The sequence below is a fragment of the Protopterus annectens genome, chromosome 16.part0 (genome assembly GCF_019279795.1).
Source record: "Protopterus annectens isolate FY-2018-M chromosome 16.part0, PAN1.0, whole genome shotgun sequence".
Classification (NCBI taxonomy): Eukaryota; Metazoa; Chordata; order Ceratodontiformes; family Protopteridae; genus Protopterus; species Protopterus annectens.
Genome location: NC_056750.1, coordinates 57,504,826 through 57,527,374, shown reverse-complemented (window position 1 = coordinate 57,527,374; position 22,549 = coordinate 57,504,826). Strand labels below are relative to the sequence as shown.

Below are 22,549 nucleotides of genomic sequence, written 5' to 3'. Positions count from 1 at the left end.
AGTGGAATCTATGAACAGACTATGTCAAACCCGGGTCATTCCTGACCATACACTACAGAACATACTATGGCAAACCATGATCATTCCAGGCTATACATTACAGAACAGACTATGGCAAATCCTGGTCATTCCTGGTCATACACTACAGAACAGACTATGGCAAATCCTGGTCATTCCTGGCCTTACAACACAGAACAGAATATGGCAAACCCTGGTCATTCCAAGCCATAAACAACAAAATAGACTCTGGCAAACCCTGGCCATTCCCAACCATACACTACAGAACAGACTATGACAAACCCTGGTCATTTCTGACCATACACTACAGAACAGACTATGGCAAACCCTGGTCATTCCTGATCATACACTACAGAACAGACTATGGGAAACCCTGGTCATTCCTGACGATACACTACAGAACAGACTATGGCAAACCCTGGTCATTCCTGACCATACACTACAGAACAGACTATGGCAAACCCTGATTATTCCTGGCCACACACTACAGAACAGACTATGGAAAACACTGGTCATTCCTGGCCATACACTACAGCACAGACAATGGCAAACCCTGGTCATTTCCAACCATACACAACAAAACAGACTATGGCAAACCCAGGTCATTCCTGACCATACACTACAGAAAAGACAATGGCAAAACCTGGACATTCCTGGCCATATACTACACAACAGACTATGGCAAAAGCTGGTCATTCCTCACCATACAGTAAAGACAAGACTATGGCAAACCCTGGTCATTCCTGACCATACACTACAGAACAGACTATGGCAAACCCTGGTCATTCCTGACCATACACTACAGAACAGACTATGGCAAACCCTGGTCATTCCTGGCCATATACTACAGAACAGACTATGGCAAAAGCTGGTCATTCCTCACCATACGGTAAAGACAAGACTATGGCAAACCCTTGTCATTCCTAACTATACACTACATAACAGATTATGGAAACCATGGTAATTCCGGACCATACACTACCGAACAGACTATGGCAAACCCTGGTCATTCCTGGCTATACACTAAAGAATAGACTATGGCAAACCCGGGTCATTCCTGACCATACACTACCGAACAGACTATGGCAAACCCTGGTCATTCCTGACCATACACTACAGAACAGACTATGGCAAACCCTAATCATTCCTGACCATACACTACAGAAAAGAATACGGCAAACCCTGGTCATTCCTGACCACACACCAGACAAAAGACTATGGCAAATCCTGGTCATTCCTAGCGATAAACAAAAGAACAGACTATGGCAAACACTGGTCATTCACAACCTTACACTGCAGAACACATTATGGCCAACCATGGTCATTTCTGTCAGCACACTACAGAACAGAATATGGCAAACCCCGGTCATTTCTGACCATACATTACAGAACAGACTATGGAAAACTGTGGTCATTCCTATCCATACATTACAGGATAGACTTGGAAACCCTGATCATTCCTGGCCATAAACGACTGAACAGAGTATTGAAAACCCTTGTCATTCCCAACCATACACAAAAGAACATGCTATGGCAAACCCTGGTCATTCCCGAGCATACACTACAGAACAGACTATAGCAAACTCTGGTCATTCCTGGCCATACACTACAGAACAGACTATGGAAACACTGGTCATTCCTGGCCATACACAATGAAACAGACTACAGCAAACCCTGGTCATTCCTGACCATAAACTACAGAACAGACTATGGCAAGCCCTGGTAATTCCTGACCATACACTACAGAACAGACTATGGCAAACCCTGGTCATTCCTGACCATACACTACAGAACAGACTATGGCAAACCTTGGTCATGCCTGGCCATACACTACAGAAGAGACTATGGTAAACCCTGGTCATTCATGACCATACACTACAGATCAGACTATGGCAAAATCTGGTCATTCGCTGGCCATACACTACAAAAGAGACTTTGGCAAACCCTTGTCATTCCTGATCATACACTACAGTACAGACTATGGCAAACCCTGGCCATTTCTGACCTTAAACTACAGAACAGACTATGGTTAAACCTGGTCATTCCTGATTATACACTGCAGAACAGACTATAGCAAACCCTGGTCATTCCTGGCCATACACTACAGAACAGACTATGGCAAACCCTGTTCATGCCTGGCCATACACTACAGAAAAGACTATGGCAATGCCTGGTCATTCATGACAATACACTACAGATAAGACTATGGCAAACCCTGGTCATTCCTGGCCATACACGACTGAACAGACTATTGAAACCCCTTTTCATTCCCGACCATACACTAAAGAACAGGCTATCTCAAACCCTGGTCATTACCGACCATACACTACAGAAAAGACTATGGCAAACCCTGATCATTCCCGACCATACACTACAGAACAGACTATGGAATACCCTCATAATTCCTGACGATACACTCCAGAACAGACTATAGCAATCCCTAGTCATTCCTGGCCATACACTACAGAAGAGACTATGGCAAACCCTGGTCGTTCTTGACCATACACTACAGATTAAACTATGGCAAATCCTGGTCATTCTTGACCATTCACTACAGAACAGTCTATGTCAAACCTTGGTCATTCCTGACCATACACTGCAGAACAGACTATGGCACACCTGGTCATTTCTGACCATACACTACAGAACAGACTATGGCACACCCTGGTCGTTCCTGGTCATACACTACAGAACAGACTATGGTAAACCCTATTCATTCCCAACCATACACTACAGAACAGACTATTGCAAAGCCTGGTCATTACTGACCAAACACTACAGAACAGGCTATGGCAAACCCTGGTCATTCCTGACCATACACTACAGAACAAACTATCGCAAACTGTGGTCATTCCTGACCATACACTAGAAAACAGACTATGGCAAACCATGGTCATTCCTGACCACACACTACAGAATGGACTATTGCAAACAGTGGTCATTCCCGACAATACACTACAGAACACACTATGGCAAACCCTGGTAATTCCCGATCATGCACGACAGAAAAGACTATGGCAAACCCTGGTCATTCCTGGCCATACACTACAGAACAGACTATGGAAAACCCTGGTCATTCCTGACCATACACTACAGAACAGACTATGGCAAACCCTGGTCATTCCTGGCCATACACTACAGAAAAGACTATGGCAAATGCTTGTCTTTCCTGACCATACACTACAAAATAGACTATGGCAAACCTTGGTCATTCCTGGCCATACACTACAGAAAAGACTATGGCAAATACTTGTCTTTCCCAACCATTCACTACAAAATAGACCATGGCAAACCCTGGTCATTCCTGATATACAATACAGAACAGACTATGGTAAACTCTGTTCTGTTCTGGCCATACACTACAGAACAGACTCTGGCAAACCCTGGTCATTCCTGACCAAACACTACAGAACTGACTACGGCAAACCCTGGACAGTCCTGGCCATACACTACAGAACAGACTATAGCAAACCCTGGTCATTCCTGACTATATACTACAGAACAGACTATGGCAACCCCTGGTCATTCCTTACAATATGCAACAGATCAGACTATGGCAAACCCTGGTCATACCTGGCCATACACTACAGAACAGACTATGGCAAACCCTGGTCATTCCTGGCTATACACTATATAACAAACTATGGCAAAACCTGGTCATTCCCAGCCATACACTACAAAACAGACTATGGCAAACCCTGGCCATTCCCGACCATACACTACAAAACAGACTATGGCAAACCCTGGTCATTCATGACCATACACTACAGAACAGAATATGGCAAATCCTGATCATTCCTGGCCATACACTACAGTTCAGGAAATGGCAAACCCTGGTCATTCCTGACCATACACTACAGAACAGACTATGGCAAACCCTGGTCATTCCTGACCATACACTACAGAACAGACTATGGCAAACCCTGGTCAATCCTGGGCATACACTACAGAACAGACTACTGCAAACCCAGATCATTGCTGGCCATACACTACAGAAAAGAATATGGCAAGCCCTGGTCATTCCTGGCCATACTCTATAGAACAGACTATGGCAATCCCTGGTCATTCCTGACCATACACTACAGAACAGACTATGGCAAACTTTGACCATTCCTGACCATACACTACAGAACAGAACACAGCAAACCCTGGTCATTCCAGCCATACACGAAAGAACATACTATGGAAAACCCTGGTTATTCCTGGCCATACACTACAGAACAGGCTATGGCAATCCCTGGTCATTCCTGAGCATACACTACAGAACAGACTATGTCAAACCCTGATCATTTCTGGCCATAAACTACAGAAGAGTCTATGAACAGACTATGTCAAACCCTGGTCATTCCTGACCATATACTACAGAACAGACTATGGCAAACCTTGGTCATTCCTGGCTATAAACTACAGAATAGACTATGGCAAATCCTGGTCATTCCTGGTCATACACTACAGAACAGACTATGGCACACGCTGGTTGTTCCTGGCCATACACTACAGAACAGACTATGGCAAACCCTGGTCATTCCCAACCATAAACTACAGAACAGACTATGGAAAACCCTGGTCATTCCCAACCATACACTACAGAACAGACTATTGCAAAGCCTGGTCATTGCTGATCAAACACAACAGAACAGGCTATGGCAAACTCTGGTCATTCCTGACCATACACTACAGAACAAACTATCGCAAACCGTGGTCATTCCTGACCATACACTAGAAAACAGACTATGGCAAACCCTGGTCATTCCTGACCACACACTACCGAATGGGCTATTGCAAACAGTGGTCATTCCCGACCAAACACTACAGAACACACTATGGCAAACCCTGGTAATTCCCGACCATGCACGACAGAAATGACTATGGCAAACCCTGGTCATTCCTGGCCATACACTACAGAACAGATTATGGAAAACCCTGGTAATTCCTGGCCATACACTACAGAACATATTATGAAAATCCCTGGTCATTCCTGACCACACACTAAAGAACAGACTATGGCAAACCCTGGTCAATCCTGACCATACACTACAGAACCGACTATGGGTAACCCTGGTCATTCTGGACCATACACTAAAGAACAGACTATGGCAAACCCTGGTCATTCCTGACCATACACTACAGAACAGACTATGGCAAACTCTGGTCATTCCCAGCCATACACTACAGAACAGACTATGGCAAACCCTGGTCATTCCTGACCATACACTACAGAATTGACTATTGCAAACCCTGGGCATTTCCGACCATACACTACAGAACAGACTGGCAAACCCTGGTCATTCCCGACCATACACTACAGAAAAGACTATGGCAAACCCTGATCATTCCCGACCATACACTACAGAGCAGACTATGGAATACCCTCATAATTCCTGATGATACACTGCAGAACAGACTATAGCAAACCCTGGTCATTCCTGGCCATACAGTACAAAAGAGACTATGGCAAACCCTGGTCATTCCTGGCTATACACTACAGAACAGACTATGGCAAACCCTGGTCATTCCCGACCATACACTACAGAACAGACTATGGCAAACCCTGGTCATTCCCGACCATACACTACAGAACATACTAAGGCACACTGGTCATTTCTGGCCATACACTACAGAAGAGTCTATGGCAAACCCTGGTCATTCCTGACCATACACTACAGAACAGACTTTTTCAAACCCTGGTCATTCCTGATAATATACTACAAAACAGACTATGGCAAACCCTGGTCATTCCTGACTGTACACTACAGAACAGACTATGGCAAAACATAGTCATTCCTGGCCATACACTACAGTACAGACTATGGCAAACTCTGGTCATTCCTGGCCATATACTACAGAACAGACTATGGCAAACCATGGACATTCCCGACCCTACACTACAGAACACATTTTGGCAAACCTTTGTCATTCCCGACTATACACTACCGAACAGACTATGGCAAACCCTGATCATTCCTGACCATACACTACAAAACACTCTGTGGCAAACCCTGGTCATTCCTGTCCATACACTACAGAACAGACCATGGCAAACCCTGGTAATTCCTGACCTTACACTACAGAATAGACTATGTCAAACCGTGGTCATTCCCGACCGTACACTACAGAACAGACTATTGCAAACCCTGGTCATTCCTGACCATACACTACAGAACAGACTATTTCAAACCCAGGTCATTCCTGACCATACACTACAGAACAGGCTATGGCAAACCCTGGTCGTTCTTGACCATACACTACAGAACAGACTATGGCAAACCCTGGTCATTCCTGACCATACACTACAGATTAAACTATGGCAAATCCTGGTCATTCCTGACCATTCACTTCAGAACAGACTATGTCAAACCTTGGTCATTCCTTGACCATATACTGCAGAACAGACTATGGCACACCTGGTCATTTCCGACCATACACTACAGAACAGACTATGGCAAACTCTGGTCATTCCTGACCATACACTACAGAACAGACTATGGCAAACCATGATCATTCCCGACCATACACTACAGAACAGACTATGACAAACCCTGGTCATTCCTGACCATACACTACAGAACAGACTATGAGAAACCCTGGTCATTCCCAACCATACACTACAGAACAGACTATGGCAAACCCTGTTCAATCCTGACCATAGACTACAGAACAGAGTATGGCAAACTGTGCTCATTCCTGACCATACACTACAGAACAGACTATGGCAAACCCTGGTCATTCCTGACCATACACTACAGAACAGACTATGGCAACCCTGGTCTTTCCTGGCCATACACTACGGAATAGACTCTGGCAAACCCTGGTCATTCCCAACCATGCACTACTGAACAGGCTATGGCAAACCCTTGTCATTCCTATCCATATACTACAGAATGGACTATGGGAAACCCTGGTCATTCCTGACCATACACTACAGAACAGACTATGGCAAACCCTGGTCTTTCCTGTCAATACACTACAGAGCAGACTATTGCAAACCCTGTTCATTCCTGACCATAGACTACAGAACACAGTACGGCAAGCTGTGGTCATTCCTGACCATACACTACAGAACAAACTATTGCAAACCCTGTTCATTCCTGACCATACTTTACAGAGAAAAGTATATTCTTACTGAAAATATACATTTGAATTCCCTGGAAAGCTTTTGTCTTTATGATAGTAAACATTTTGGGTTGTATAAGAAAACACTGCACTACTCTTACTTGAGATTTAAAATATGTTAAAACAAAATAAGAAGTTAAGAAAAGAGTTGCAATAGTGAAGAGCAAAGGCATCAGAGGCACTCTTCCAGCTTCTGGAAAGTAAGTCGGTCAATGGGATAAAGAAACGATATCAGGGTGCAATGCATATGCCGAAAGCAAAGAAGATAGTCGTACACCCTTCAAAAGGGCTGCAGGCAACAACATGGTCACCACTCGACAAGACATCAAACGCAGACAGAAGAAATACTTCCAGGATCTTCTGAATGAAGAATGCCCCGCAGAAGCTGTACTGCCCCAAACACAGCCTACAATGAAAAAATAGGTAGAGCCCACCACAGATGGTGTAAGAACAACACAGGGGAAAATGAAGGCAGGGAAAGCAGCAGGCTCATATGCGGTCATAGCAGATATGATACAGGTGCTGGGTGAGATAGAGGAGAAATGGCCCTGAGAGTACTCATAACAATATCTAGAGAAAGGCATGTGTCAGGTGACTGGAAAATAAGCATACTACTGCCAGTGTTCAAGAACAAAAGGGACATTCACAACTGCGGGCAGTACAGAAGTATCAAACTCCTGTCACACTGCATTAAAGTTCTGGACAGGATGATTGATAAATGGATAAGCAGTAGCAGAAAGTAAGATGGGAGATGAGCAAGTCTGGATCATATCAGGATGCAGGACAGCTGATGTTTGCAGTGAAACAGATTGTTGAGAAGAAGCTAGAGATGATGAAATAGTCCACCTGGGTATTCCTAGACGTATAGAAACCATATGACAAAGTCCCAAGAAAGCTGATCTGGGCAGTGCTATGGTGTTTGAAAGTCTCAGAAATATTGATAGATTTAGTGCAGGTTACGTACAAGGACCCAATGAATGATTTAAGTATGAATGGTGTTTGGTCTCTCAGAGAAATTCCCAGTAGGAGTGGGTGTACACCCAGTATTCAACTCTGTGCCCCCTGTTGTTTATACCGGTGATGGACTACATTAGCAAACACGTTGGAGTGGACAGATCAACAAACTTGCTATATGCAGACAATGTGATATTACAGGCAGACTCTGATCAAGAATTTCAGCAAAGGATATGGGAATGAAAAGCAAAACTGAAGGCACATGGGATGAAACTGGGTATAGCTAAGAGAGCTGTAATGGCAGAAAATGGTAGAGTTCAGAAGAAGCTGAGAATTGAGATAGATGGGAAAATATCAGAACAGGTTAACAGCTTCAAGTATTTGGGAAGGGTGGTTGAGGAGAAGGGAGTCTACATGAGGAAATTAAAGCTAGAATCAGAGGGGTTGCAGCCAACTGGCATGGCACAGAGTGTTAGGGGTAGTGTATGACAGAAGAATGCCAAAGAAGCCAAAAAGTAAGATGTACAAAACAGTAGTGCAACCAGTACTACTGTATGGTCCAGAAACCTGGTTATTGACGGCAGAGCAGTTGAGAAAGTTAGAGGTGATAGAGATAAAGTGCCTGAGATGGGCAGAATTGCAGAAAAGGTGAAACAGAACAGATTATGGTGGTTCAGGCACCTGTGCAGAAATGCAGAAGACAGTGTGATGAAGAAGATTTGGGAGAGACAGGAAGAAGGCAAGAAGAAACGAGGGTGTCCAGTGAAGAGGGGGACTGATTGTGTAAGAGAAGATCTGCAACAGTCAGACATGAGAGATGAAGAAGGGAAAACAGCGGCACTGCAGAGAACAATGGTGACACCCTGACTCCATGTAGAAAATGGAAAAAGCCAGTCACTGATGACGATCTAAATATCAGAGTAACGTAAGCTAACAACTTCATAAAACTAACACCACATCATTCCTAAATCATTAACTTTGTAGCCACTGCCTTCACCTCCCAGTGTCCCCAGAACTCTAGTATTTCCCTTTATTATCACTTCTATGACCTCAGAGGTACTATTAAACTATAATGGTGACAAAGCAAAATGTAATGCAAAGTGTGAGGAAGGCCACATTTCACTTAAAGATATATGACACTTCAAGCATCAACAAAACTTTGCACAATTAGTAGTGTTACCAACATTTTATTTTTAAGATTCTAAATATTTTATCCTTGAGATTAACAAAACTTAATTCTAGAGATTCTTTTTACCTTGAAAAATACTCGCTGGTAGAATTACTTGTGGTTTAGTTACATGTACTCTTACAAAAGCCATCGTTTTACATGTTAATGTGCTGAACAGAATAAAGCAATATTTATTTTATTTTTGTTTTTTCTTATCTTTATGTTCTTTTTGAGGACCTCCTAATCGCCACCAAGACATCAGATATTTAAATAACACATCATTCTGAATTCCTTTATTCATAGCTTGCTGCATGAACCCTTTTCTCTGTGGCGCTGAGTGATAGTTTAACTTAGCCGGAGACAGGAAGGAAGGATAGGCAGCTGTGAATATATTTAGGCTTCCCCACTACTTGCTGACATTTCTTACCTGCATGCAGCTGATCATTCCTACCTGTGGAAAATATCCACTTATTAGCTTTTTAAGCCTAAGGATATCAGGACGTTAAACTGCAGCTACAATTCAGTGGCATGTAGATCCTTACAAAGTTTTTCTCCATTCCCTATAGTCAAAGATACAACATCTCACTTGTTTTCAAATGCAGCAGTTTTAGGGGCACTAAATAACTACCTTCGCTCACTAGGAGAGATACCTAGCTGCAGAAAGTGTCTCCATCCATTTTTTCTAGGTAGCACTTAGAAATGCCACTTGCCAGTTGGCATCTTGGAAACCCTACTAGTAGACTAAGAAAACAAGACACGTTCATTTTCACTGTACACCTATACAGTTTAAGTAACACCGCCTTTGCCATGGAGCTACACATAACAACATTGTGTATTACAAAATACCAGCAGTATTTTCTTTCATCACCTCTCTGGGTATATTTTCACAAGTGTGTACCAAATAGGCTTAGAATTCTTCACGTAATATTTCTTATTGTATTTATTTATTATTATTTTATTTTATTTGGTTGGCAGGTTAGTGCACTGATAGATATTGACCAATTTCAGGCTTAGCCCACATGAAATACAAAACATTTCACAAACAAAAAACACAGACTAGTAAGCATTAACAGTGTTGTTCAGACTAGTTCCATAGAAAAACTATATATATATATATATATATATATATATATATATATATATATATATATAATGTGGGTATTTGACAGTTTTAGTTTGAATAAATTTGCTGTGCTCATTGTGCTGTGTGGCAGTGACGCTTGCTTGAAGTAACTGTATATCTGCAATCTCCCATCCATTGGTCAGCATTCTCTTTGAAAGACCAGAGAGAGTGCTCTGCCTCACATGTACCGCAGATAAGGCTAATGTGGGGTAATTTCAGGGGGTCTGTGGGCACACGCCCTTATGAAGTGGGACCACAGTCGCCGGTCGCCACTCCCTTGGTGCATATCCTGAGGTGAGGCTAAGATTAAACAGCTGTAATAGATATCTCTCCTTTGGGGAGGGGAGAAGTTTGCACTGACTCAGGGGCAAAGGAGACCACACTAGTTTTTTAGAAGTGTGAAATCGGCTTTTGAAGTTTTTTTTTTTCACTTTTTTTTTTTCAGGTGGGGGCGGGATGAGGACCTCCAGCGAGATTAGTTTATGATCTGATCATATATATATACATTCAAGTTAACAAGCACAGCGCAATGTGCAATCTTAAAACTGAATGCTAATAAAAATCTCAAATGTAATAAGTGGACAGACTTACTGGTAATTCTCCAGCAAAGCAGGAAACCAGCAGCAACAGAAAAAGGAAAAAGGAAACTCCATAGGCAATTCCAAGAGCAAAAGTCCTTTAGGGGAACAAAAAGAGTAAACATTGTCAGTGCTTTTATCTGGTTAAATTTGTTGCCTTCTTTAAGCAGTTACATCACTGAGGATAGTTTCATCATGTTAATAAAATGGATACATGTCATGCAATAGTGCGTTTAAAGGATGCTGTTATATGGAAATTGTTAGAAAAAGGTGTATTTGAATATATGAGAAATGCTAGTTTAAAAGCAAAGTAGTATATAATGCATTTTATTCTATTAATCATATAACAGTACAGATTAACTCATATGTAAATGTAAGTAGTTTTGAAACTGCAGTGTGGCTTGAAGCAAAGCTGATCCTTGACCCTGGCAGAATGCTAGCTTAGCAAGTCTTAATGTTTATGCTTTTCACAAGTGATTATCTGCTGGGTCAGGAAATTAAATGTGTGAAATAATGAAATCTTCTGCTCTTTCCTGTTGGAATGATTTGTCCTTGTATATGTGTTACTGAGATAGCACACAGCTGTGTGAGAAAGTGTAACAGAGAACAAAGACGAGTATTAAAAGACTGAAGCTGCTATTGTATTCGAACTGTATGAAACCTTGAAGAAGTAACTTTACAGGGAGACATTATGTCTGACCAGCTGGATAGCAAGGCCGTATTGTATCTAGAGGAAAAGTTTTTTTTTAAAATATACAGCATCAACAGCTTTATGAATAACAGATTGTAAGCTACAAGTGATGTAGATGCCCTGTGACATATCACGTCAGTAAGGTGGGCATAGCTTAAATGTTAAACCTATCTAAAATTGTGTGCTTCCTGTTTCATGTCAGACAAAATTCTGTACTTGTACATTTTTTGCCTCCTGGTGTACACTAGTAAACTTTTTAACCTGAACCTCCTGTGTATTGAAATTTTATTTTGTTTAACAGTTTGGTACTTCGTAGATGGAATTCCCTTGGTAAGCCGCAGATCAGAGCGTATCGGTGGTCGAATACTGCGTAGGAGAAGTTACCAAAATGGTTCTTCTTGAGTGAAAAGACCTCCGACTGAATTGTTGTGTAAAGAGGCTGGCCACTTTCTGATCTGTGGCCAAAAAGCGGAACTTGGACTTCCTCAATACCGGAGGCGCAGGTAGGAAGAATTTGCCTTTTTTCTGTTTTAGATCAGGGACTAGGTTACAGTATATTGTTGTCAAGATTTGTTTTGCAGATCAGGGACAAAAGGAAGTACTGTATATTTGGTCATAGATCAGGGTAACAGAATAAGGTAGGCAGTTATTCTAGAGACACTGCAAACAGGAACTGAGAACTTGATATCACGTGATAAAAAAGGGTTACGTAACATTTTCTTTGACATGGGTAATCAGTGCACTAAAACATCGCGAGATCCGCCCCTAACCGAAGACGCAAAATACATGCAATTACAACGTTCCGATAACATTAGGTATTATACGAAATGGGTTAACAAATATGAATTTGATGGTAAACTAGATAAAACTTCACTAGTTAAACTCCTTAAACAGCTTAAATCTGATGCGGGAGGTCAGGCAAAAAAGCAATGCCAATTAGGCATTCCTCAGGCACACAGGTGGATTGAGGAAGCAAATCGTAGAGAACAGAAGCTTAAAAATTCAAAAACATTATTTCTAGACAAAGAGGATAATAACTTGGTAATAGCAACAGCTCCTCCTCCTCCTCCCTTGCCCCCTCCCTTACCCTTTTCAGGATATGAAGCGAGTGGACAGGCTGGTCCGCCTCCGCGTTATCCTGAAGGTTCAGCAGGACCACAACCATTTGTTAGAGACCCTATTAAAACTAGGGCCCGAACACGTAAAACACATAGGGACACAGAATCATACCAAATAGAGGGAAATCTACAGGATGAGAGTGAGGAAGAAATATGCCCACTTATAGAAGTTCCAAATCCTCAGGCAGGACAGGAAGGGCAGGACCCAACACTCTTAGTATATAGACCATGGACACCGGAAGATATCTGGAAGGCTACTGAGGGAATCCCCCATCCGAAAGTTAATTTTATGAAATTTTTAGAAGATTTACAAGGCATGAAGTTGAGTTACCACTTGAATGGGGAAGAAGTAGAAAAAGTAGTAAGACAAATTATAGGTCCAGATTGGCAAATGATTTGTGGCACCTGGAATCCTCGTAATGCAGAGCTTAGACCACTCCCACATAGTGATGCGGAGTTAGACAACAGAGAGAAAGGTCTGACAGACCGAATCTCTGAGAAATGGAAACCTAGAGCAGACTGGTCTTGCATTAATCAATGCATACAACAGGAAAATGAGACAATAGATGGGTACTATGCTAGATTATTAGAATGTTTTAATAATCATAGTGGTATGTCGGTTCCTGAGAACCAAACAAATGATTCCCCGTATGAACAACAATTAAAAAATGCATTTTTGAAAGGTTGCATTGCACCTATTAGTAGCTTCATTACGAAGCATATGATAGACCATCGAACAGGAAGGCTACAAGCCTTACTCAAATACGCTAGACATGCTGAAAGACATTTTAATAGTAAAAAGAAAAAGAAGGCGCAAGTCTTCATTGCTGAAGACGAAGCTGAAGTATTTGTATTACAGTCAGGTAAAAAAAGGGCAAGAAGAATGCCCAGGGAAATAAACAGTCTGACAAACGATCAGAAGATTTTGAAGAGAGGAAGAAGAGAGGTGAATGCTTCAAGTGCGGGAAAAAGGGACATCTAGCAAGGGATTGTAGGCAAAACAAAAAGATAATCACAGAAGATAAGGGAGATGAGGACTGACTATATGATAGTGAAGATACATCATGTGAAAGTCAGAAATCATCAAGAAAAGTTACTAAACAGAAAACGAATGTAAATGTGATAGAAGGAGTAGAAGAAGTGCAAGTAGATATGGAGGATGAAGAAAGTGAAATTTTGGACTTAGCATTATTGAGCTTAGAGCTCTACTTAGCAGATACGAAACCAGAAGTTACACTTCTGGTGGAGGGAAGGGAAGTCAAATTCCTGTGTGACTCAGGAGCATCACAGACCTTGATACACCCCTTCAAGTTACCAGAACATTCTGAATCACCTGATTATATATTAGTAAAAGCCGCAAATGGACAGCTATACAGGGTACCGCTTTCCCATGATATAGCAATAACTGACCCTGTTTCAGGTATGACCCAGGGAAGTAAAATTGTTGTTTCTTCAAAGTGTCCAGTAAACCTATTGGGCAGGGACCTTATGCAGATATTTGGCATAGAAGTAGTTCCAACTGTACAAGGTATGGAGGCACAGAGACAAATGGATACCTTTGTAGTGCGATCGGAGGGTGAAACTTTTTACTGGTACAGCCAGGACCTAGTCACGACTGGTCCAGGGGCAGTAACCGAGGAACTGATGAACGTAGCCATCAGTAAAGCCCCCTCCCTTGACACTGACCGACAGCATTTGTTACACTGTACTCTATACTACTGTACTACACCAGGACCTGATAGAGAGTATGAGCAATAATTGTTTAGAAATCATGCAATTAGATTGGTTTTGCGTACTTTGTACTGGGATACTGAGGGGAACAGTGTAGTTAGCTGTTCGTTACCTCAAGAATTCCTTGCATTGTATAGATCAAATCGGTTACCACATGTCAGCTTGACAAAGAACAAAAGTGTCAAATGGGCAGACTTAGGAGAAAAAGTAACAAGATGGGAGAAACAAACTGATTTAGAACTATCAGAACAGGGGATACAAAAACAAAAACTGAATTGGTTGACACAGACACATCTAGCTGCACATTTGCAATCTAGCAAGGACAGCTGATTAGCGTTCTTATTAGAAGAAGAAGAAAAGGCTTTATGTGAAATTCCAACAACTCTTTGGTCAACAGGCAAGTCAGATGTAGGACTTATTCGAACAGCAGGACCAGTTACAATTACCCCAAAGTCAGCTTTTCGACCACAGAAAAGAAAACACCCTTTGAGAAAGGATGCAGAAATAGGAATTAAACCTATAATAGCAGCATTACTCAAAGAAGGAGTACTGGTAGAATCTCCTGATTCACCATGTAATACACCCCTATTTCCTGTTAAAAAAGCAAACGGGGAATGGCGGATGGTACAAGATTTACAAGCTGTAAATAATGCAGTAATAACTAGAGCACCTACGGTGCCAGACCCACATACTTTGTTAAACGATTTAGAACCGCAACAGAAATATTTCTCTGTGGTAGATATTAGCAATGCTTTCTTTTCAATACCTATACATCCTGATAGTCAATACTGGCTTGCATTTACATTTCAGGGTAAAAGGTATACATATATTCGACTACCACAGGGATATTGTGAGAGTCCAACAATATTTGCACAAGAAATGGCTAGCAACCTGGCAGGGTTTACCCCACTGGGAGGTAGTCAAATTCTACTTTATGTAGATGACATCTTGCTAGCAGCCCTCACCCAGCAACAGTGCAGGGAGGATACTGTAGCATTATTGAAATTTTTAGCAACACAAGGACACAAAGTAAACAAAAGTAAGTTACAACTTTGGAGAAAACAAGTTAGATACTTAGGATATGTAATATCCAATGAAGGTAGAATACTAGACGAGGAAAGAAAAACAGCAATTTTGCAAGCACCCAAACCAACAACCAAGAAAGAAATGATGTCTTTCTTGGGTACAACTAATTTTTGTCGGAGTTGGATACCAAATTATGCTTTGGAATCTGCTCCACTGACTGACTTGATATATAAGACACCAATGGCAGCACAAGATATCTTACAATGGACTCCTGAAGCAGAAACAGCTTTCTGCAGGTTGAAGCAGTTGATAGCTTCTTCATTAGTTTTAGGACTTCCAAATTATCACAAACGTTTTTTTCAGACCATAGATTGTAAGCAAGGATATATGACGTCAGTACTGATGCAACAACATGGGGATAAGCAATGCCCCATAGCCTATTATTCATCATAGTTAGACCCAGTGGTGCGATCTTTGCCTCACTGTGTACAAACAGTGGTTGCAGCTGCAATGGCAGAACAGGCTTCGGCCTCAGTGGTGTTATTCCACCCTCTCACGTTGAGAATGCCTCATGCAGTTGCAATAATTTTACTGCAAGAAAAAGTGGCATATCTTTCCCCTGCTAGACATCTTTCGTGTATGACTATACTGCTGAGCCAACCTCATATGACAATTGAACCATGTACGACATTAAATCCATCAACACTACTCCCAACTCCTGCGGATGGCACACCACACAGCTGCCTGCAGGAAATTGAACAGTTAGCTTTACCTAGACAAGATCTCACAGATATGCCCTTGGATAATGCCGGGGTGACATATTACGTGGACGGCTCATGCAAAAGGGGTCCTACAGGGAAGAATCTGGTAGGATATGCAGTAGTTACAGACACTGAAATTTTAGAAGCTCAATCCTTACCACACAACTTATCTGCACAAGCAGCAGAATTGATAGCTTTGACGAGGGCATGTACTTTAGCAAAAAACAAGTGTGTAAACATATATACTGATAGTCAGTATGCTTTTTCTACAGTACATGTATTTGCACAACAATGGAAAAATAGAGGAATGATAACATCCAGTGGAAAACTTATTAATCATGCGCAATTTATTTTGGAGTTATTAGAATCTATTCAGTTACCTACCAAAGTAGCTATTTGTAAATGTGTAGCTCATACAAAACAGCAGGATAAGATTTCAAAAGGCAATGCACGAGCTGATGCAGCTGCAAAGCAAGCAGCCTCAGATGCAGAAACTTTACTTTTGAATGAGGAATTACAACCCTCTGAGATTTTAGATTTAGACATGTTAAAAACAATGCAGATACTTACTACAAAAGCGGAGAAACAAAAATGGGTAAAACGAGGTGCAATTCTTGAAAATGGACTGTACATTTCCAAAGAAAGAAAACCGATATTGCCGTCTAATTTATTTAGATATGCAGCTTTGTTGAGCCATGGGCAGAGCCATGTCTCAACAGGGGGGATGGTACAGTTAGTAAACCGAATATTCCAAACATATGGATACACAAACTACACAAAAACATTTTGTGCAGCTTGTCATACTTGTAACAAGCACCATGCACAAGGAGCATTTAAAACCAAGCAAGGAAGTTTTCCTATACCACCATACCCGTTCCATACTATTTGTATGGATTTCATAGAATTGAATAAATGTGAAGGGAAAAAGTTTTGTTTAGTTATTGTAGACATGTTTTCTAATTGGGTAGAAGCTTTTCCAACCAAAACCCCGGATGCAGCAACAGTGGCGATAGCCCTGATAAAAGAAGTAATCCCTAGATTTGGCATTCTGGAAAAGATTTATAGTGACAATGGCACACATTTTGTAAACCAGACAATCCACCAACTTGGTAGATTTTTTGGTATCTCCTTAAAGAACCATTGTGCCTACCACCCACAGTCAGCAGGACTGGTGGAAAGGTACAATGGTACCCTAAAAAATAAGCTTAGGAAGCTAGTAGAGGAAACCCAAAAGAATTGGATATACTGTCTGCCTTTAGCACTGCTGAGTATGAGAACGGTTCCAAATGTAAAGGGTTTGACTCCCTTTGAAATGTTTTTTTGGGAGAGCATATTATGTGCCTCAGTGGAAAGCTCTCATGCCTGCAGAGCAAGAGGCTGACAGTTCATTAGCTAGTTATATGAGGAAACTGTTAACAAATAAATCTGTTTTGCAGTTTAACTCTTTTTCAGATAAGGAACAGACCAGACCGGTGGAAGCAGTCTTGGCTCCTGGGACATACGTTTGGGTGAAAGTGATGAAAAGGAAGAATTGGGCGAGTCCAAAGTGGGAGGGACCGTACCAGGTTCTGTTGGCAACGCCTACTGCAGTGTGAGTGGCCGAGAGGACGTCCTGGGTTCATTTGACACATTGTAAACCGGTAAAGAACTTTAAACTTGATAAAAACTTTGTGACTGATACACAACCAGAACGAGATGGCCAAAAACAAAGCGAATAGAAATTTAGATCAACCCCAGAGATGTTGCATAATCATTTTGTTGAGTGTACATTTATTGACTGTAATTGTGACAATTTTCCTCTTGTTGTGGTTTATCCTACACACAACCACACAAGTGAAAGTGGGAAGGCGTGATGAAACATCTATAGACTGGCATCCAAAGTTTAACACATACCTAGCCATGAAACGTGTATATGCAGAGACTATGAACATTTCAAATTGCTGGTTTTGTACAGCCATACCAACAGCATATGGAGGACTGATAATGTCCGCTGTCCCTTTGGGGATAAATGAGACTTGGGAGAATTTACTTGTCAATACAGGGACTGTGAGATCACAGGACAAAATAGCTTTATTTTTACCTGTCACACAAAAAGGAGTTGTATGTTTCTATAAAAATTATACCCTCCAGGTGGGCTGGAGCAATTGTAATATAACCATATCTTACCGATGTTATATTAAGAATGGTAATGGCAATACTTTTTGCAATACTAATTATGACTCGTATTTGAACTCATTGAAAACAACTATGAATGACATTTGTAAAAATCCAGTTTTGTTTAAACAATTGTCAGTTATAGATCAGAAAATGTTTCATGCAGGGCTGATGCGTATTAGTACTAAAGTAGAAAACTGTTATTTTATTTGTGGGGAAAAAGGCATATAAATGGTTACCTGAGAATTGGTCTGGCAGTTGTTTTTTGGGTTATTTGGTTCCGGCAATAAGACATACTGCAGAATTACCTTTGGGTAAGATATGAAATGTGAGAGAAGCAGCCCGAAAACCTGAAGGTCCAGTTGAAAAACCTGTGAATCCAGTTGGAAAGATCGAAGCTGGCTGTAAAGACCACAATTCAGTAAAAGACAAAAGCAAATTGACTCATAGTGACTTGAGTGATAGTGTTATATCCTGGGCAGGAATATTCCCAGCCTATGGAGCAGTCAAATCGATCTGGGAGCTGAGGAAGTTGTCGAAACTTCTCGAAGTAATGAGTAATGCAACTTTTTCCGCCCAAGAACTGGTGACTGATGAACTAAATGCAATGAGAACTGTTGTGCTACAAAATCGAATGGCTCTTGACTTCACCCTAGTGGCGAGAGGTGGTACGTGCGTGCTTATCAAACAAGAATGCTGTGCTTATATTCCTGATAATCGTCATGAGATCAATAACCACCTAGAGGTAATTCAGCAAGTATCAGCCATGACTGAACCAGACCCAAACCCACTGACGGATTTTTTCCAGAATCTGTTTGGGGGGGTGGGGTTCCATCCTAATGAATATTCTGATTGCCATTTGTGTGGGTATACTCCTAATAGGAGCATGTGTTTGCTGTGGAATTCCCTGCATGAAAAGATTAATCAAAGATTTTATTGATGTATCTGTTACTGAAACTTTTTACCAAGATATTGAGATTGAAAGATTGATCTCAGATGACATTTTTTCTGAAGTATAGATTGAATGACTCACCTAGCTGAAAATCCTAAGTGGAAAAGGCTAGGAGATGAAATGACACGATGCATACTTCAAAATAAAATAAAAAGTATTAATAGGGGGGAAAATGTTAGAAAAATGGGTATTTGAATATATGAGAAATGCTAGTTTAAAAGCAAAGTAGTATATAATGCATTTTATTCTATTAATCATATAACAGTACAGATTAACTCATGTGTAAATGTAAGTAGTTTTTGAAACTGCAGTGTGGCTTGAAGCAAAGCTGATCCTTGACCCTGGCAGAATGCTAGCTTAGCAAGTCTTAACGTTTATGCTTTTCACAAGTGATTATCTGCTGGGTCAGGAAATTAAATGTGTGAAATAATAAAATCTTCTGCTCTTTCCTGTTGGAATGATTTGGCCTTGTATATGTGTTACTGAGCTAGCACGCAGCTGTGTGAGAAAGTGTAACAGAGAACAAAGACGAGTATTAAAAGACTGAAGCTGCTATTGTATTCAAACTGTATGAAACCTTGCAGTAGTAACTTTACAGAAAGACATTATGTCTGACCAGCTGGATAGCAAGGCCGTATTGTATCTAGAGAAAAAGTTTTTTTTTTAAATATACAGCGTCAACAGTTTTATGAATAGAGGACTGTAAGCTAAAGTGATGTAGATGCCCTGTGACATATCACGTCAGTAAGGTGGGCATAGCTTAAATGTTAAACCTATCTAAAATTGTGTGCTTCCTGTTTCATGTCAGACAAAATTCTGTAGTTGTACATTTTTTGCCTCCTGGTGTACACTAGTAAACTTTTTAACCTGAACCTCCTGTGTATTGAAATTGTATTTTATTTAACAGAAATAAACCATATAATGTTAACGATTATTCATTAACAGACACTGGAAACATTCAGACCCAAACTATTCACACAACTGAAAGTGGGTATGCAAAAAAATGTAAAGACTGAAGCAAGTGAATGTTTTGTGATATATTCTAGCCTTTTCTCAACAAAATGAGCAAGCAACCAAAGGACAGTTCAGAACAGTGGAAACTCTGTGGATGCAAGGAGGAGCTCTGCTGTAATAAGTCAGGAAGTTCTGAAAGTCAAGAACATATGTTAACATGCAGCTAATTCCATGTTTAAGGAATAATACTGCAATAGTGATCCTGATAATTATCTTGACATGTTATAATGCAATACTGCATGCAATAGCATTGATTCACATCTTATTATGGATAACGAATACTCCAAAAGTGATCCTGATAATTATCACGGCATGCTGTGATAAAACACTGCATGCAGTAGTAGCAGTTCATTTCTTATTCTGAATGAAAACACATTCAGTGTTCATAACATCCTTGTGGTTTAGGGACTTAATCATGCACCTCACTTCTAGTAAATCTTATTTGTAATGTTGTGAGGTATGTTACCCTGAAAAATTCATGTTTCTCATGCAATAAAATATTCTGTGGTAGCCGTTCCTGAAAGTTTGGTCCTCAAGCCAAGATGTAAAATAAAAAAGTAAGTAATCAGCAATCCAGTCACCATAAATACTTCTATAAAACAAAAAGTACTGCAGCATGCAATGGTTTTGAATGATCTGAGAATATCAACGTTATAAAGTGAAGGTTTTTTTGTGATGCCCTCCTTTTATTTTTCTTCTCTCTTGCATTGATTCACTCTGTTTTTTATTAATATCTGATGTCTCATTAAACCATGTCTGTCTGTACTTTCAAGAGTCATAGTATATTTGCTTAGCATTTATGTACATGAAGTACTGAATATTGAATATAATGAGCAATGTTAATAATAATTTTGAAATCAGTTCATCTGTCTTAAGTCCATAATTGTTGTTTTAACTATGATGTTGTTTGGAAAATAGTCTATAACACTCTGAGTGTATTTATTTTGGGTGTATATTGGAAGCTCAAAAGCTGTGAACCGCTAACGCCACAACCTCAAACTCGGAAGTTCAAAGATTGAAAATACCGAAGCAACGGAACATCAAATTCTTTCCCAGGGAAAGAATTTGGTGGGCCGTTTATGTGGCTTCCCTATTTCCTCCACTGTGGTGCAATCTAGGAGTTGGTATATTTAAGTAGCGGGGTGTGGGGGGCAAAGCCCCCCACATTAGAAATGGTTTGTAGTGTTTGTATGTTTTATGTTTTGTGCTGGAACAGCGATTTTTTTTTTTTCCCCAGGGAAAAAAAATTGCTGTTCTCAGCTTTTGGAGTTTTACACTTTCAGGGTTTGAAGTTCGATGATATGCTGTTCGCTGTTTTCATGTTTCAATCATGTGATATAATTTGCTTACTGTGCTGATGTTTTATTTTCCTATTCTAGTGTTCCTACACATCAACTCTGGTATTCAGAAACATGCAATATGGCTCAAAGTTAATTATCAATAAATTGAGTGCAAACTCACAACCCTGCCACTGCAAATTAAAAAAAAAAAAACTGAAAACTACACCTGCAGTGAAGGAGGAACTCCCACAATTGTAGAGAGTGTGATATGAAGAAAATAAATGAACACGGAGAATGCATGTGTCTCAGTTCATGCACATATACTACTTTGTGACAATATGGGAAACAAGCAAAGGCCTATTATAATGGTTAAATCTTAAAAAAGGAGTAGAAAGTAGTTTATACGGCAGCAGGAAAAAGGGGTCACCAAGCAGAGGGGCCTAAATATGGACACAGGTAAAATTAGAACAGGAGCAAGAGGAGGTAGGAAGGAAGGGCACACACACACACACACACACAAACATATATATATATATATATATATATATATATATATATATATATATATATATATGCAACGGCAGATGCATACAGAGGGAACAAAGTTAAAAGTGTAAATTACACGTCATCTGGAACTTAGAGTGACTTGTCTGTGTGCGTTATATTTACTTCCAAATGTTTACCTGATGGTGTGGAAAGTACAGACACAATACTTTTTAGTGCTACCTCCTTCCACCTTTCAAGGCCATTCCTCTTCCAAGTTACCTTCCTTGCACTACATGTGCTGCCTGCCGGAGTTTGAAATACATTCAATAGAATCACAGCAAAAACAGTGAAGAGCATTTAGTCCCTAATGTATGTATTTTTG

At 40.6% G+C, this 22,549-nt stretch overlaps 1 protein-coding gene across 3 annotated transcripts in view; it reads right to left on the bottom strand.

Annotated features, from left to right (window-relative positions):
• Positions 1-22,549, bottom strand: part of LOC122790732 (adenylate cyclase type 2-like) — a 1,393,058-nt gene that overhangs the window by 325,054 nt on the left and 1,045,455 nt on the right. For all 3 annotated transcript variants that reach the window (XM_044058316.1, XM_044058314.1, XM_044058315.1), the window contains exon 16: positions 10,968-11,052. In XM_044058316.1, coding sequence (XP_043914251.1) covers positions 10,968-11,052 — 85 coding nt within the window. The remainder of the gene's footprint in view (positions 1-10,967; positions 11,053-22,549) is intronic.